This window comes from Leuciscus leuciscus (genome assembly GCF_965113295.1).
Source record: "Leuciscus leuciscus genome assembly, chromosome: 18".
Classification (NCBI taxonomy): Eukaryota; Metazoa; Chordata; class Actinopteri; order Cypriniformes; family Leuciscidae; genus Leuciscus; species Leuciscus leuciscus.
In genome coordinates, this window is record NC_138742.1 from 14,820,025 (window position 1) to 14,839,625 (window position 19,601).

The following is a 19,601-nucleotide window of genomic DNA, read 5'->3' on the forward strand; positions in this document are numbered from 1 at the left end:
AAATTTGATTTAACAAATATTTTGATTAGTTTTTTATTATTTATTTTACTATAATTTATTTAAAAAGACTATTTAATTTTAATTCTTTTATTGCTAGAAAATATTCTATTTAATGTGACTTTTGACATAAATATTGTCTCTTGGTAAGGTTCCTAGTGAATCGCTTCATATCTTCTCTTCTAGACTCAAATGTCTGCATAGCCTACTAATGGATAACTACTACTACTAATAATAAAACGTTTTATTTATAAAGCACCTTTCCCAAGCTCCAGGTCCCTGTACAAGGAGATGACATAAACACAGAATCAAAGATAAGTATGCATCACATATACATATACACATACAAATATAAAACAGCAGAACACTAAACAGAGTCAATACTCTAACTAAAAATATAGTTTTTTAGTTGGGATTTGAATGAGGATAGAAGATTTGATTTATCACTGACACTACATAACCATAAATGTTGTTTATATATGTAGTCAAGGACATCTACAAGCAAACAATTTAAAATAAGCTACTTTAAAATGAGCTCCCCTGCAATTTTCTCTGGTTTTGTGCCATGATGCCTGTGGCCTTTAACCATATCTGTTCATAGCTGAGTGAACAATTCCTTTCCCTGTGTCTGTCCAGATGTTGGCCTAATTTGCTATGACTATCAACGTATGCACTCTTACAACTCCATCTCCATGCGAATGAGTAAGTATGGCCATGTTTACTTCTGGGGAAGCACGTTTTGTGTTAGCGGACACTTAGAGCTGGCTGAGGTGAGACTGGACCCTCGGGATCCTCGGTATTTTCACTGCATGCGGGCTATTGCATGGCATTTAACAATAATAAACATCCTTCTAGCATGCTTTCATAAGCGCTGTTGAGAGGATCAAAAGCACCAAATATTTGAGGCAGGAGGTCAGCGCTTTTGATAAACTCCCACACTGATATCACAAGTGTCTAATCGTACGTTTAAGTCCTCATGGGAAGTTTGTATTTACGATGTGGGAAGTCGTGTTCACGACGGCAGGTGCGCTCAAGTCACTTTCGTCGGAGTATGGCGGTGTAGGCTACTTCATCTTAATTAATTACACAAAAATACAACAAGGTTCTTAAACTCTACTTACAGAAAATGAAGTTAAACGCACCATAAATAGTATTGTGGTATTCTGCCATGTTGTTCACTGACACGACCCCAACTCATAAAGATCGGGGCTTAAAGAAAATCCCACTCGTATTTACGACATTGTGGTGGCGTTCATGTAATAATAATAATAATAATAATTCATTACATTTATATAGCGCTTTTCTCAGCACTCAAAGCGCTTTACATAGAAGGGAGAATCTCCTCAACCACCTCCAATGTGCAGCATCCACTTGGATGATGCGACGGCAGCCATATTGCGCCAGAACGCCCACCACACACCAGCTTACTGGTGGAGAGGAGACAGTGATGAAGCCAATCAGTATATGAGGATGATTAGGAGGCCATGATGGACAGAGGCCACTGGGCAAATTTGGCCACGATGCCGGGGTTACACCCCTACTCTTTCGAAAGACATCCTGGGATTTTTAATGACCACAGAGAGTCAGGACCTCGGTTTAACGTCTCATCCGAAGGACGGTGCTCTTTGACAGTATAGTGTCCCCATCACTACACTGGGGCGTTAGGACCCACACAGACCACAAGGTGAGCACCCCCTGCTGGCCTCACTAACACCTCTTCCAGCAGCAACCTGGTTTTCTCAGGAGGTCTCCCATCCAGGTACTAACCAGGCTCAGCCCTGCTTAGCTTCAGTGGGCAACCGGTCTTGGGCTACAGGGTGACATGGCTGCTGCTACTAATCATGTGCGTTCAACTCGTAAATACGATCTTTACGGCCTGACTTGAACGCACCATATGAAGGTTTAATTCACACCTCTTTTTTTTTAGATAGATAGATAGATACTGTAGATAGATACTTTGGATACAGCGTACTTTGGGTCATGCTAGTCCTCACTTTGGAATGCACAAAAAGTAATAAAAAAAAAGAAACATTAGCATGTTTCATTATGATATCCTCATTTTACATGCGCCGAATGAGCAACTTCATTATGGTTGTCTTTGTAGAGCTGTTTCCCGGTGAAATTTGAAGTTGGGGTTGGCTGCTGAGTCGGGGTCTCCACCTCCACCTCATGTCCTCCTGGCAGCGTTCCTCTTTTGGACACTGTCAGCAGCTTGTGCCCCACACCCCCTCCCAGATGTTGTGTCTTGAGACAGATGTGCAACCCAGCTCAGTATCCAAGGAATCTAGGTAATGTGTGATTAAGAGGGGAGATGTCTTACACTGGCTGATGAAAGGAAGGAACGTGCCAACGCAACAGCCCACCTGGCATCCAAACAGACGCTAACAGAAGGAGAGCTAGCATTTTATTAATGGAATTATGTAGACTATAGAAATAACACAATATTTGCTAAATGTGAACTAAGAAGTCATTTCTTTGATAGATTTACAGTAAGGGAAAATAAGATTTTTTGAAAAGAAATTATTCAGCAAGTATGTATTAAATTGATCAAAAGTGACACAAAAGCCATTTATAATGTTTCATTTCTAATAAATGCTGTTCTTTTTAACTCATTTTAAACTTTCATCAAATCCTGAAAAATGGTTTTCACAAAATATTAAGCAGCACTACCATTTACCAAATCATCATATTAGAATGATTTCTGAAGGATCATGTGATCCTTTTTGAATTTGAATATTACAGAAATTAAGCTGCCTTATTTTAACATAGGCAACTATAAGTTTAAGTATGATATGGAATTATTTATCTATATAAATGTACAACAAAGACAATTTAAGCATGTCTTTCTTAGTCAAAGAAACAATTATGGGGCAACATTTTTCAGTTTTCCTTGGCTGATACTTGAGGTACATTTAAAGAGAAATTATATATATACACACACACACACACACACACACACACATAATGCAAATATGCATTTTTATGAATTGCCTTAGTTCACAGTAGAGTCCAAAACAAACTCAAATACTCAATACCCAAGGTCGTGTGTGCCACACATAGGCAAGCTTTATTACTGGAAAGACAAAAGGAGAAGTCATCATTTAAAAAAAATAACATTCTGAAATAAAACAGTGTAAAACACGAAACAGAAAATAGTTGCCTGCCTCAAATGATGAATCCAAATAAATAGGACTAAGCAGTTTTACATTAAGCACATCTTTGTCAATCCACAACATGAACATTTAATCTTGTGACATTCTTTTAGATGTCTTACAAAGATTACAAAACAGGATATGTACAACTGAAGAACTAGAGGACATGCTTGAAGTATATTTGTACCAAACAGTGTGCAATGCAGCATAATGACTGAATGTCCTTCTTCATCTGGGACGCTCACATGACCCAGAACTTCACAAACATAAATCGGCAGCTACAATGTATGACCAGCCATGTGACATGTTTACACGCTGTTCATACTCCCCTAGCACCCAAAATTCATTTTCATTTTATTTACAAAGTCACTAGACAATGCAAAAAGGAATTTGGTGTGTGATCACAGTGGCGGAGCTTGTAAACAGCCACAGTGGCTGCCCGCGTCTCATCTTCCGCCACTGAACAAAATATTGATTTCAAGTGTACAGAAATAAAGCAAAAACAACTATTTGAACAATAGTTAAAAAATGGAAAAATATCTTTCATTAAACAGGACCAGCCTGTTCGGTTTTATTCCAAAAGTCTGTTTCCATTTCCAGTTTGGCCTTGAAGATTCACAAACATCAAAGCCCTTATCAGGTCAGCTGATCCATATATTAAAATGTCCAGTCTGAATCTCCTTCCAGTCCATCTCCTCCTCATGCATTAACCGCTCTTATGCTCATGAACAGAACACTAATATTCCTATTTGGTTGAAAATGAGGGGAAAAAAACGTTGCACTCCAATGGTCATATTTTCATCTAATTACTTTAACAAAGGCTCAACAGAGTCACAATATATTGGCTTGTTTGTACAGCAGCACTGATGTATATCCACATAAATATACGCATGTCCACAAAGCATTAGCATGAATTTATAATAGCCTTTTTTGTTTTAATTATTGCCACTGTACACACTTTGAATTATAAGCACTTGAACCATAATTATTGCTTTGTGGTGGTAAGCAGACTTCAAGATTAGCACTTTGCACAAGAAAACACATTTTTATTTTTCCCATTGAGAATCAAGTTTAGAAGCACATTGGACGATATCATCCACAAATAGTTTTGCTGCTAGTGCTGCAAATGAGCATGGAGGCAATGAAATGGGAGATTGCTACATAAGATGCATGAAAAACTAAACCCAAGCTGGTCTGATCTTAATTGTCTCAAACCAGGCGATGTACAACCTTCTTATTTTAAATCTGTTAGTTTCTGAAAACACAGTGCTACCACATCTCTCGAGGTCATTTCAAAAAGGAAAGAAGATTCATCGTGCCAAATTCGATCCGATCGAGTCCTCGCAGAACTAGCACAGGGATCGCTTCACAAATTCATGGTTGTCTACACTACAGAGCAGCAGGAGATGTTAAGATAATCACTGTAATATATTCCCCAGTCACACCCATCCTATCTCTCAGATAGCTATTGCCTCTAAAAATAGAAGCATGTGTATATCAGACAGTGTTCTAATAGAGGAGATAAGGGAAAATTGACTTTGGTAGCATCATAAATGGTCTTTTTTACACATATTTTTGGCCCTTGTTTCCCTATATTCCTCCATCTTAGTGTTCAGATATGAATGGTTCCCATTTAAAAATCACATTTCGCTTCCTGCACTGCAGCCAATTCGACCAGCATGATCATGCCAAATGGGCCTCGTTCTCCTCTACATGACCCAGGCCTCGCACACAGCTCCCCAACGGCTTCACAATTCCCTTGGATCGGTTCCCTCAGATTTAGTCATTAGTGCATACTGTAGGCATGTATTTTGAATCTTACACTAGAGAGCTCGTATTTATACATTGAATAGCTTACATTGAACCTCTTTTAAAACATCTGTTTCCTAAGTTGAATCATTCCGAGCTTCAACTGGCACAACGACAGCAAATCTCTCAAAAACAAGGAGTGAATAGATGACGGCTGATGATTGAATCTCGTTTTGAAAAAGCAAGATACAGTACTGAAAATACATATGCACTGTTGAAGAGCTCAGGACAAGGAGGACAGCGAGGTGTCCACTTGCTCTGAAAGGTGTTTCTTTGGGGGGGTGAGGAAGGATTCCACACGTCAATGATGTGGCAATCGGAACCCACCCCCTTCCCCAGACCAAAGCGCAGGGAATGGTGTAGCTTTTGTTATGGGGGGTGAAGTTCTCCACTCACATTACTGAGCAACTCTTGGCCTTCTCCTTCTTGAAGGTGGAGGACAGGAGCTCAGATTTGCTGGGGAGGTGCAGCAGGCGTTTGGACAGCCGGCGGGTCGGGCTTGGCTTGGCAAGTGGCTGCAGCTTGTTAATGCAAGCCAGCGCAGCTGTGCGGAACACGCTGTGGATGCTCTTCTCGGAGGTGAAGGCTGAACACTCCAGATAAGCCTCGGCACCCAACTGTTTGGCCATGGCAGAGCCCTGTGATGGGAGGAGATGCACAAAAAACTCAGTTCGCTGTAGGTTCTTAATAGAAGCCAAAGATACAGGTCATAGATTCAAAAGCTTTGTTCATGTTGTGAGTTGTCTATATAGGCAGTTGCCTTTTAAGACAGCGTCCAAAGTAAAGAAAAGTGTCTGATTTAAAGATTTAAAACAGTGGTTTATGATGACCCCCTTCCTAAATTATACAGGGCAGCTATGTTTTCATGTACCCATTAACCAGGTAAACATATATTGTATTATTATACATAACTATTAAGTATGATTTTATAAAGTGAACATGTTATTTCCGAAATGGCATTGTATTTAACTGTCACTGCACTAACTCCAAAGCAATTCTTTAAATATTACCCAGAAAATATTTACCTAGCTGATGGTGTATCTTTTTTTAATAATAATAATAATACTTCTTTTCACAATATATACATACACACTACTGTTCAAAAGTTTGGAGTCGGTAAGATCTTTTTAAAAAGTTTTTGAAAGGATGCAATTTTTTGCTCAAAAATACAGAAAAACTGTAATATTGTGAAATATTTGTACAAATAAATATAACTTTCTATTTTTAATATACTATTTTAAAATGTAATTTATTCCCTTGATGTAAAGCTGAATTTTCAGCATCATTACTCCAGTCTTCAGTGTCACATGATCCTTCATAAATAATTCTAATATGCTGATTTGCTGCTCAAGAAATATTTATTATAAATGTTGAAAACAGTTGTGCTGCTTCATATTTTTGTGGAAACTGTGATACAATGTATTCAGGATTCTTTGATGAATAGAAAGCCCAAAACAACAGCATTTATTTGACACAGAAATATTTTGTAACATTATAAATGTCTTTACTGTCACTTTTGAATAATTTAATGCATCCTTGCTAAAAAAAAAAAAGAAAAAGAAAAAAGTCTTCTTTCAAAAAAAAATCTTACTGACCCGGTAGTGTAGTTCAAAAAGCAGATTTACAGAGAATATTGCCTTACAGCCTGAGTAAGCAAGATCAATGCAACAGTGGAAAGAAACAATGTGTGGTTGTACCTGCTCATGAGTGATGGGTGTTTGTTTCTGATTGGACAGTTCCATCAGCGTGCACACATCCGTCCGAAGGTCTGTCTTGCAACCAACGAGGAGAATACGAGTACTGGGGCAGAAGTCGAGGATCTCAGCCCTCCACTGCAAAGAGACAGAAATATATAAAATAATTGTTTTGCAAGAAATGATTAATCTTACAGAGCAAACACATTGTTCTGTATAAATAGGGTTGCATAGTGACAATTATAATCTTGATTCTTAAGTGCCAAGCACTTCTGGCAAGTATGGTGTGATAAATATTGCAGCCCAAAAATGCTGAAATACAGTAAAAAAGCAAAAACAAATGAATCATTCATAAAGAACTCTAAATTAAAGGACAAGATCGGTATTTTACACTTAAAGCCCTGTTTTCAGATAGTTTCTGATGAAATACAATGGTTAAGATTGAAATTTGGACAAATGCTGCTGTCCCGAGAATTTTAGGTTTTTGTGGTAGCACCCCCCACCTATACAACGGTTGCATAGGTGCACTGGAAAAATCGTTCGTTTACAAAGACGTGAAACTCACCGAGTGGTCAGGGGTGTTCACTGATATGCTCACACAAAAATCGCTGCAAAAGATGCTTTCAAACAGGTGTTTTACCATTCGTTGTAAAACTGTGGACCTATTTTTCCAAACGCCTCACACCCGTACATTCTTCCGTTGAGAGCTTGAATAATAGACTCTCCAGCCCAGTTGGTGGTGATAATGCACCTTTGCCAATTGCAAGCAAACCACTGGCATTTCATTGAATACACAGAAGAAGCAGAAGAAGAAGCGGCGGAGTAATACCGTAAAGGTGCTGCGGTCTCACAGCACGTCCTATACAAATCAATGGAGGTGGACAAAAACTACGATAAAACCTGTTGGAAAGCATCTTTTGCAGCGATTTTTGTGTGAGCATATCAGTGAACACCCCTGACCACTCGGTGAGTTTCACGTCTTTGTAAACGAAAGTTTAATGCGTTTTAGGAAGGATTATTCCAGTGAACCTATGCAGCCATTGTTAAGGTGGGGGGGGGTGCTAACACAAAAACCTAAAATTCTCGGGACAGCAGCATTTGTCCAAAGTTCAATCTTAACCATTGTATTTCATCAGAAACGATCTGAAAACAGGGCTTTAAGTGTAAAATACCGAACTTGTCCTTTAAACTTCATAATCCCACACGAAGCACATTTTTAGGTTACCTGACAAAACATTTTACGGTAAAGAAAGCCCAATGCAATGATTTCTTGAGGTCAGTGGTGAGTTTGAATATTAATAGGAATATCTAGTTACCTTCTTAAGTCCACTGTCAAAGATATCTGGGCGACTGATGTCAAAACATAGGAGCACAGCATCGGAGTCACTGTAGCAGAGGGGTCTCACATTATCATAGTATGGAGATCCTGAAACAAGAGAGAGATGCTAATGAAGAGATGACTACAATGATGAGAGAGGAAATCAGCAGAAAATAAAATGTCATTTTAGAGGTAGAGAATATTTATAAACGTTACATTTCAATACAAAGTTATGACAGCAAGCATTTTTTAAATCCACAAACCAGGAACATTAACAAAATAAACATTAAATTTTAGTTTTTAGTTTAAGACTTAAGTTAAAATGATTTAAAAAATAATGTTTCATGACCCTGCACCCTGAATCACAAAATAAATAGAGTAAATAAATAGAATAAATAAAATAGAACATTATTATGCGACTGTACACGCTGTAGAATATTTAGATGTGTTATTAGTTAGAACTGTGAATCCGTATATGCACATGTATGCATGTACGTACGTAGGTACGTGTGTGTGTGTGTGTGTGTGTGTGTGTGTGTAGCCTACATGATGTGTGATATATATATAGACTGGAGTACAAATAAAATAAGTAAAAAACAAAATTAACTTCTAAATATTTTACACCAGTACATACATAGCTGACTGTCTGTGAATGTGCTGTATATATCTGCAGACAGAAGCAGACAAAGGCCAGAGATAGTCTCCCCTGCTCATCATACATTCTGTTAAAGCCCTCTTCCTCTCACTGCTTGGCATATTGGCATTTTAAAGATGAAGAAACTGACAATTGAGCTCTAAATCCTCATTGATCTATGTGTCTCGCTCTCTCCCTCGATTTCTTTTTTTCCAGTGGATTATGCAACTGGAGCGATGGGGCTGGGGTTGGCCCCCCCCCCCCCCAATACCTCCAGTCCCTCTGTTTCCACAGCAACAGCCTTGGAGTCAACCATCTGCAGAGCGCCGTCTTCCTAAAGGCATCCCTTAACTGCCCATCAATCATTTGATACAGAGCAGTGCCCACCCACTTGGTACTGAGAAGATGCTGGGGAGACGTAAACAGCCTTATATACACCTCACTGTTGCAGAATCTCCTTTACTGGATGGATTTTGCATGATTTTTTCCTCCTGAACCTCACGTGTTACAGTCTTCACATCTTTGCAAGAGTCAGTGAAACAATTGTTAGCCATGCACTGCAGTCTAGAAGCCTCATAGTTAACAATATTGATTGAACTTTGTTGAAAAGGGAGCTTACTTTAAAAAAAAGGGGGAAAAAATCTGCATCAGAACATGTCACTCTTATGAATTGAATCAGTGCTTATTTCTTTTTAGAAAATCTAAATTTTTCGGTGCGACCAGTTGATTCCCAAATAACTGATTCTTTGATTCTTAATATTGAATCAAATCACAGAGTGTGAACAGTGTGGTCTAACTGATTCCCAAATAGTTGATTCGGTTCTTTTTTTTTGACTCAAACTCCCACGGTTTATAACTTACTTTGTTATGTAGAATATAGTATAAAGTCTGAAAAAAAAAAAAACAAAAAAAAACAATTTTTTTCAAACATTACTTTTACACAAGTAGGCCTACTAAAATAATTCTTTTTTATGATTCCAATCTGAAAACATCAAGTAAAATCCCCAAACAATACGTTAAATATAACATTTTATGTCATGTTGATTTAAAGTTGATTAAACTTATCCAACATGACTCTTATAAGCATTTCTTTCAATGAATGACTCAAAAAAACTCGGTCTTAAGCTGTTGTTTTGAATCAGTCTGATGAATGCTTTACTCAATATACTCAAATATTTTTAATGTTGAGTGGAGTACATTCAGTGAATTTGCCAGACTGATTCAAACTGATAACTCATGACTTTGTAAATCTTTTTGAGCATTTAGTTGAAGAATTGCTCAAAAGGGTCATGTTGACTAAGTTTGAATTAACTAAAATTCAACATGAAATTAAAATTATGAAGCCAATTTCCCTAATTTCATTATGGAGATCACTGGTTAAAGCAGGAATGGGTTTAAGTGAGTGCGAGCCACACTGCAGACATATCTTCACTCTGAAGCACAGATCACCGCCTCCTTCCTCTATTACCGGGACATCACGAACACACAAACCTGGGCGTGAGGCTGCATTCAATTGCTGTTGATCTTAATGCAGCGATCGATGTAGATGTACACCGAGGGACAAGAAGCAATTTCAATTAATCTTGACAAAATGGCACATCCCAGCAGACAGAGACAAAGACCTCCACATGGTGAGCTTACCAAAACTCACTCAAACCACCGTTTGAAATCTGAAAAGGACACTGTGACACTTATACTGTTGGCAGGGAGCGCTTCCTAACACGAATCATGTACCACCTGCAGTCTTGGATCACAGAACTGCACTATGTGTGCAGGGATGTTCAATAGTGAACAAACCGCTTCTCCGCTCTCAACCCTGGGCCACATGTTCCCTGGATAAACAAGATGAGGATGTTATGCTGCCTGTGTATTACCAGACGGAGGGTTGGTGAAGCGTAAAAAAAAAAAAAAAAAAAAAGAGCAGAGTAGAGTCACTACAATTGCACTAAATGCTTTTTGTTGTGAAGCCATGCCTGGAGCAAACTAGCTTAACTGAAAAGTGGGCCAACGTGAGCATGTGTTTGATATGAGATGGCCTTTTCCTTGGGAGTCTTGTAAAGAGAACAGATGGAGGTGGAGTGGGCTGCTTTTGTGTGCCGCACAGACCAGAGCCGCAGCGCATTCCATCTGCTGATCCCTTTCAATCTTTGGAAAACTATTTTAGCAGCGTTTCAGCAATGACTCTGAATTATGAATGTAACTATCAAGTTTCATCAGACATGTTCTGAAACATAATGAAAAAAATAAATCACATTCAAACTAAAGATTTTTGGTGCGCACCTGAGTGTGCTTGACGTCACAGTTTGGACTGTAAAAACGTCACTTGAAAAGGTGGTCTTGGTTATGATTCACTTCAGTACTCATTAAAGGAGTCATGTTCACAATGCTCATCCCTCATGACTAAGCCTTCTCTGACAGTCTAAATGAGACCGCGATAACAGATCCTGTCAATTATCACTGCTTAATGTCATTTACTAGGGAAAGAAAATATCACTCCAGTATGAAGAAGATGGTATCATATAATGAAAAGAAGAACGCATTTTACCCCAGTGAATGAGCTTGCTGTCTGTATTGAACGATGAGAAAGTCTGGCGGCAAAAATAATGCCACACAATACGTCATTTTAGTGTTGTCACTAGCTCAATAAAACAACCCATGACTAACTCAAGAACAAATAACATGATTATTTTAATGAACTGTTTAAAAAGACTCTTAATGAACTGAATCAATCAGATCAGTTATTAGTACAGGTTATTGATCTGTAAATCATTATCATTCATGTTTGACTCAAAATAAAGCACAAATGATTTTGTGTAGGGATGCACCGATATGAAAATTTTGCCCGATACCGATAATTCTTTATATTTGAAAGCCAATAACCAACCAATGTTTATAGAATTTTTGAGAGCCTGATTACAAAAACAAAAGTCTCGCCATTAAAAGTCATGTCCCAAGCACACAATTATAATGTTCTCATTATAATTTTATGTAGCCTATATGACAGACTTACACTGCTCACTTAACTGTATTTTCCTTTTTTGAAGTGATTCCAATCATATTTCAAGCAATTCAAAACCACCATGGCAAACAGTGCGCATCTGAAGTGTCTCAGCTGAAGGAAATAATCCATTATTTATCGTCTTTAATATATCGGCCACATTTTCTTATTGGGCCGATAACATTAAAAATGTACATATGTCAGGCCAATATTTTGTGCATCCCTTATTTTGTGTACTTGAAATCTTTACTGACTTGTAGTTAAATATGTGCATCTGCAACAGATATTATAACAGAACTTATAAGCTGAATAAGAGTAAACTCTGATGTAGTAGAATATGTGTGAATTAATCAGCGCTCTGAGACTCGTGTAGATGCGAGCAGGGGGCTGAGAGAGGTCAACGTTCACAAAGGAGCTTGAAGCAAGTGAAAGACCCTGTCCGTCTTCCCACTAGAGATGAGAACAAAACCTAGAGCATTCTCCATATCCCCAACCCCCCTTTTCCTTAAGATCCCAGAGATTCCATCACAGAACATGATGGGAGCTCAACAAAGAATCCCCCCTCTCTCTCACTGCGAGGGGCTGGCCATGACCCCTCAGGGAATACCGTCTCAGGGCTGTGGTGGTGTTTCCTCATTGGTGCCTGTCATCAACTGCCAATGGCCACTGGAGAGCACATTAATCTACTGGCTGTTTTAATGTGCTAATGGAGCACTATTTTTACACATCCGATCTTGTGTAGTCATCCCATACTGAAGCAGCAGAATTTATATTCACAAAAATGTACATCCATCAGCGTAACAGCAAATGCCACCTAATCCATTGCTAATGCCCCAATGCAAATTAAATATAGCCTCCATATTAGAAATACAGACGCCATCTTCTAAGAGCCTGCAGAAGGTCCAATTGGCTGTCGTGATTAAGTGAGAGGATTGATTTTCACCTGTAAATCCTTCCTGGGCCTCAAAGAAAGCAGTTGGAAACCCAATGATGAGGATAGCGCAATCAATGAGGAGAAGACAAATAAGAAGCCGCGTTCACATTGAGCAGCATCACTGAGCTGATATAAATAGCACACAGCATTTAACCCGAAAACAACACTCCAAATCAAATCTGCCACACTGTAAAATGTTCTTATTATGTCATAACATTTTTGTTTTTTAATCCATCTCACTTGTCACAATTTCTGTCATTTCTACTTGAGTTCAAGCCAAATTTTCTTTAGCGGAAATTAAATTCAAAGTGAACGAAAAAGTGCAATGAACCAATTACTGTAGGTTATGACTGTGGCACCAGCTTGATTTTACGTACAAAACTAAAGCAGCAATTAAACCTTTTTTAAATGCGCACTGAAGGTAATCGTACATAATTTAGCACTATGAATATGTATGAATACACTACCACTGAAATGTTTGGGGTCAGAAAGAAAGTATTAGTATTTCAGCAAAGATGCAATAAATTGATCAATGGACAGTAAAGACATTTATAATTTTACAAAAGATTTCTATTTGAAAGAATCCTGAAAAAAGATTCACAGTATCTACAAAAATATTAAGCAGCACGATGTTTACAACATTGATAATGCTCAGAAATGTTTCTTGAGCACTAAATCAGCATATAAAATGATTTCTGAAGTATCATGTGAACACTGAAAATTCAGCTTTGCCATCACAGGAATAAATTAGGTTACATTTTAAAATACATTTACATAGAAACATTTATTTTGTAATATTACAGTTTTTTTCTGTATTTTTAAACAAATATATGCAGCTTTGGTGAGCATAATATACTAATAGTGTTCACCTGATGTTGCTACAGTATATTTTGCCTTCTTGGTGGGAGAATATAGTTTTGTGAGAAATACTTAAGTATCATTTTAGTTTTTGCCAAATGATCAATTTATCTTTTTTCCTGAATTTATGGATGCAGCCAATTCCGTTTTTATCCGAGAGTAGTTTGAATTGAAATATCCATTTAACTTGATACATTGAATTCTACAACACCAGCCATGATTAAGAGATAAAAACTGGATAAAACTCTGGTTTGCCCTCTCATCCTCATTCAAGCCCAGACTCATCCCCTTAAACCGTACTCTCTCTCAGCTGGCTTGTCTCCAAGCAGACTAAATCAGATCAAAAAGCATGAGCAAAAGGCTGGGGCATATTAACAGCACATATTTCATTCAGCAATCTGTACATGAAATCGTAATCCTTGCTCTCTCTCTCCCTCGCTAGCAATCACTATCACACACGTACAACAGACAAACACAGTATAGAAACCTAGTCCTTTCAGCCACACTTCACAGTCAGCGGACAGCCAGACGTTACTGGGTGCTAATGATGCTTCTATTGGCAACACATCCAAAGAGACATGAGGTTATCATGTCTGTCATTTACTAGGGATTCAGAAATGAGCAGTGAGGAGTAGACATACACAGCACATTGTAATCAGGTCAATAGGCTACAATGGGAAGCCGTGGGGAGATGTGAACTGCCTCAGTGATCATGTACTCGTTAAACTACTGATTATATACGGCAGTTGTTAGAAAGACAGACATAGTCTATAGTCTCGTGCCTGATGCATATTGGACAAAAAAGTACTTTCTCGATTTGGCAAGCTCTGATCTGATTGGCTGACTTCACGCAACTTCCGGGATTAAAGGAGAACTCCGGTGAATTTTTAAGTTAATCTTGATCGTTTTACCTTTGTGAGTACTGTCTATAGAAAAAAAAAACGAACCGGATTGGTGCTTGCAACGCGGAGCTGTTACAGTTAATGCCCAGAGCTCCCATTCAGCTAAAACGGCAGTTATGGGGGCATAAACCTAAAGAGTGTCTTTGTGCCTCTTAACAGACACAAAATGCAATTAAAATGTCTGTCAAACATGAACAGGGCCCTTACATGACAACAAGATGCGTTTAGCAACTTAGCCATTGTTTAAACTCACCTAAATAGTGTTTTAGACGGCTAGCTGTAGTCTCGCGCTGAAGTCCCTTGGGAACTCAGTTGTAGCCGGAAAAAGGTAAATAGTAAGTGCGCGTGATTTTTTTCCCCCAACCCACTTCAGCGGAAATCCCGCCCTGCAGCTGATTCTAAGGTTTTCATTGGTCATGTCAATTACAGATTGCCTACACCAAACACTGATCCCTAAACCTACCCGTCACTGTAACCTAAACCAATGAAATCAGCTGCAGGGCGGGATTTCCGCTGAAGTGGTTTGGGGGGGGAAAAAATCGCGCACATAGTGCAGGTGGGAAGAGCGTCGTGTTCCGGCTACAACTGAGTTCCCACGGGACTTCAGCGCGAGACTACAGCTAGCCGTCTAAAACACTATTTAGGTGAGTTTAAACAATGGCTAAGTTGCTAAACGCATCTTGTTGTCATGTAAGGGCCCTGTTCATGTTGGACAGACATTTTAATTGCATTTTGTGTCTGTTAAGAGGCACAAAGACACTGACAAAGACACATTTATGCCCCCATAACTGCCGTTTTAGCTGAATGGGAGCTCTGGGCATTAACTGTAACAGCTCCGCGTTGCAAGCACCAATCCGGTTCGTTTTTTTTTCTATAGACAGTACTCACAAAGGTAAAACGACCAAGATTAACTTAAAAATTCACCGGAGTTCTCCTTTAAGGGCATACAGGGTTTATTAGCAGTCATCTTGAAAACAATCACATTAACATGGCACTTTTGAGGATGAAATAATCACTGGATTTTCAAATTCAAGTATCAAATCTTTTAATGATATTCAAGTTAACTAGATATTAACAAGCAGAATAGTCTGTAATAACTACTTTTGGAACAGACAGAAGTTCTGATCACAGAGTCTGTACTCATTTTTCACACCATGTTAAAACAATTTTTTTGTCCACCGGACACTCTTTTAATCAAATGCACATATGCTTTGTAGAAAATAGTTTTTATATGGTGTTCTATTGCAAACTGAGCATCTGTTACAATTATTCAACATTTACATTTTCCTACACTGCTTCAGAATTAGCATAAATAATATGTTTAATATTCAAATCAGGTTTAGTAATCAGCATGACTGGCTTGGCCCAACACAGATCAAAACAAGCCAGACTGTTTCCTTGAGCAGAATATAAAACAGCTACAATTCGTAACAACTGTAAGGAATGTAGCAATTCAGTGACTACAGACTATCAAGATACTGGTACATTTTCTAACATCAAACAATTCTGTGGTTTCCAATTTCCAGTGTTTTCTCCAGACAATTTCAATTAGACTATGAATACACTCTAAAGCAAAAATGCATGAATATCTGATGATATTAACTACACAGATGCAACATTATTATAATACTGAAAATTTGTCTCAGTTATTTGTAATTTTAATATATGATGGCACAAAATGCCCCCTCCTAGTATGGCAAGCCGTTTTGACTTTTAATCATTCGCAGGATATGAATTCTTGATATCAACTATTTTATTTTTACTAGTTAAAATGATCATTCTTCACATCAACAATGATGTCATCACTCACAGAAATATGAATTCTTGATATTAATAATTAAATTTGAACTAGTAAAAATGATAATTCTTGATATCTGTATTTGTATTTTCACTAGTTAAATTTCATAGGCTGCCATTCAAATTCAATTGTTGATATCAAGAATTGATTTCTTACTAGCTTAGATTCCAATTTCACATATCAGAAATACAGTTCTTACTAGTAAAAATCATTTTTGATATCAATAATTACGTGGTTACTAGTGTAAATGTCTGTTCTTGATATCAACAATTGAATTATGAAAAAGTTCGTTTTTTATATCAATAATTAGATTGTCACTAGTGACAATCAGTGCGTTTATATGCACCCTCATAATGCGATTATAATGGGATTTTGGCAATACTGCAATTAAACTTTACCTCATGTAAACACAATACTTTGATCAAACTATTGCGGTTAAGCTCTAAATCATAGTAAACATATTCGCATTAAACTATGGCGTACGCCAATTTTAATCACAATAAACAGACATATAAACGCCTTAATCTCATTATTACCGCTCTGACCAAAGTGCACATGCGCAGACGTACACGGATGCCGTGTGTTGTTCACACAACTTCATGAATGAACTCTGACATTATTCTGAAGTTGACTCTGCTTATTAGAAATACTTGCATTGGTGCACATGTAAATGTAGTCAATGTTTATTTTTGATATCATGATTGTGATTGTTAAGAAAGCCATTTTAGATATCTGAAATTACTCTCCTAATTATTGATATCAGAAATACATTGACAGATATCAGAAAAAAACAAATGTTACATGTTGAAATACATTGACAGATATCAAGAATTAACATTTCAACTATTGACAATTGAGTTGTAAATTGTTTTATTTTTACTAGTAACCACATAATTATTGATATGAAAAATTATAATTTTTTACTAGTAAGAATTCTATTTCTGATATGTGAAATTGGAATTTCAACTAGTAAGAAATCAATTCCTGATATCAACAATTAAATTTGAATGGCAGCCTATGGTGAAATTTAACTAGTGAAAAATACAATTACAGATATCAAGAATTGACATTTTAACTAGTGAAAATGTAATTGTTGAAGTCAAAATTCATGTCCTGGGAATGAATAAAAGACAAAACGGCTTGCCATATATTCCTAGCCCATTTTGACATCACATTAGCAATCAAGAATCCCACTAATGTATTTTGATTTAAAGTTGTTATACATTACCAGACCTTATATTGTTTTTCCTCCATTACACATGACATTTCATATTATGTCGAGACTCATACGGTTTCATTTACATTATGATGTCGCCCAAGTTACATAACATGCCCAAAACAAAATGTTACTTTCTATTTAGATGCATTTTAATATTTAGTCACGGAGTCACCCGTTTAATCTTACCTGACGTGTCCCATAAACTCAATTCAACACGTTGGTCATCAAGCTCCAGACAGGCTGTGTAGTTCTCAAATACTGTGGGCACATACGTCTGAGGAAGAGATGCAACATATTAAAACTGATGATGAACATGCACGTGATGCTGCATGTATGTGATGCTTGGAAAGAAATCGCGGTAGGCTACCACTTTAAATCTTTACATACTGTTCCTCTACGTAAACCGATTTAATGTTTGCATTATTTTGTTATGCCAGTAAAATCCTAACGGACTTGGTAACCAAAGCATGTCATAATGAAACTACTCTTAACATGCATGAGAGACAGAACCTAGACATACATTTCATTCGGAAAAACCATTAATAATATAATTACAGAATTTTTTTAAGGAATGAGCTTCTTTGAGAAATGCTGTAACGTTACTAACCTCCGGATAACAATCCTTCGCCAAAACCTGTAACATCGCAGTTTTCCCGCATTGAACATCCCCAACCAGCACCAGTTTACATCTGACCACCAGTGGCTGTGCGTTTCTTCTCTCTTTCATGGTTTCACGCTGTCTTTTAACAGAATAAAATAAACAAAAACAAAAACGCCTAAAACTGATCGACACGAGGATGCGCGAGTGCACAACGGTTTCTGTGGTGATTATACACAACACTGAGCTGAAGTGATTGAACTGTGGACTGTGGGCTTATATGTGGCCGCACAACAGCCAATCACCTTGCACGATGCTGATGACGCCTCACATTCTTTCCTCCTCCGTCTGGATGGAAACGTATTTCCCCGACGACTCAGCCTTTTGGGAAACTTTTGTCTAATCCCTACCGAAGAAAAAATTCCACAAGAATGCTAATTTTATACATGAGTTATCCAAAATATCCACACTCGGGTTGTTCTAAGATTACAAAAGACGTTGAACAAATATATTTATTAGTATAATCACATAGCCTACATAGCCTCTCGAGATAGTTTGCATCAATGTGTGTCTATCACAAACAAACTAAATCAGCTTTTCCTGCATATTGTGGCGTCTTCATTATCTCCCGAGTAGCTATAATTAATTAGATTGTTTTAACTCAGCAGCAAAAGCCAGTCAATTGGTTTGTTCACACATTCTTGTTGTCCCTCCACCTATACGACTTTCCTTTCACCTAGCCTACGTTAATGATCTGTGAATTGCCTACTTTCTCTCAGCGTTTTCCTCTCATTTCTGAGGTCTTTTTAAAATCATAACAACAACCTCAAATGTCTCCCAAACAATACGTCCCCAAACATTTCAATAGCTAATTCTTAAGCTATTAGTTTTTTCCCCTACCATAATACGGAAAACGTTGTTATTGGCATGATCAAATGTATCCGTTTTGACATGTTTAGTCATTTTACAGTAAAGTCTTGCATGACTCCTCTTAAAAAATCCCCTTGACTAAAAACATGAAACCTTTGTTTAGCCTACTAACGGACTGGATTATTGTAGAAAATTGCTTTTTGATCCCAGTCTGTGTTTGTTTTGGACACAGTAGTTTAATTAATGACGAATGTGAGGGCAAAAGTTTATTGGCCTTATGGGGATGTTCAAAATGTCAGCCCTCGGGGAGTCTCAGAAGGCTAAAGTGGTCTGATAGACACTAGGCACAGAGGCTCTAACACTTTCAAGGTTATATTTGTATGTTAAACACCTCAGAGACAGCAGGCTGAGGAGAATAGACCTTACGCAAACACTTCTCCCCTCCCCTACTAATTCAATTATTCTTCAAACTGAAATTAGACGGTCTAATTTCACATCATCGAATGGTTTCAGAGCAGTATACATTAATATTGTATGTGTATCAGTAAGTTTTATCATGCACATTGTCTCTGTTTTTGTCCTACAATGTCAAACTGCAAACAATGTTCAAGATAAAATCTGTGGTGGCATTATAATATTTTGTCTTCATTTTGAATGGAAGCCTTTGTACCCTTTTTATTATGCCATACAACCTATATTGAAACAGTTAGTGGTATCATAGATAAGGCTTGTAGTATCCGCAGCAGGGGTGGAGACCACATGAAGTATGTATGAGAAGAATTCCCCTGCTGTAACAGCAGGGCACAAAGCACAGGGAAGC

At 37.7% G+C, this 19,601-nt stretch overlaps 1 protein-coding gene across 1 annotated transcript; it reads right to left on the reverse strand.

Moving 5' to 3' along the window:
* Positions 1 to 3,038: 3,038 nt before the first annotated feature.
* rnd1b (Rho family GTPase 1b) lies at positions 3,039 to 18,146 on the reverse strand. Its single transcript, XM_082144543.1, has 5 exons — positions 17,921 to 18,146; positions 17,500 to 17,587; positions 7,969 to 8,078; positions 6,656 to 6,790; positions 3,039 to 5,596 (listed from the first exon to the last, which is right to left on the reverse strand). Exons 1-5 carry the CDS (start codon positions 18,038 to 18,040, stop codon positions 5,351 to 5,353), a joined length of 699 nt encoding a protein of 232 aa, XP_082000669.1. The 5' UTR covers positions 18,041 to 18,146; the 3' UTR covers positions 3,039 to 5,350.
* Between the last annotated feature and the right edge of the window lie 1,455 nt (positions 18,147 to 19,601).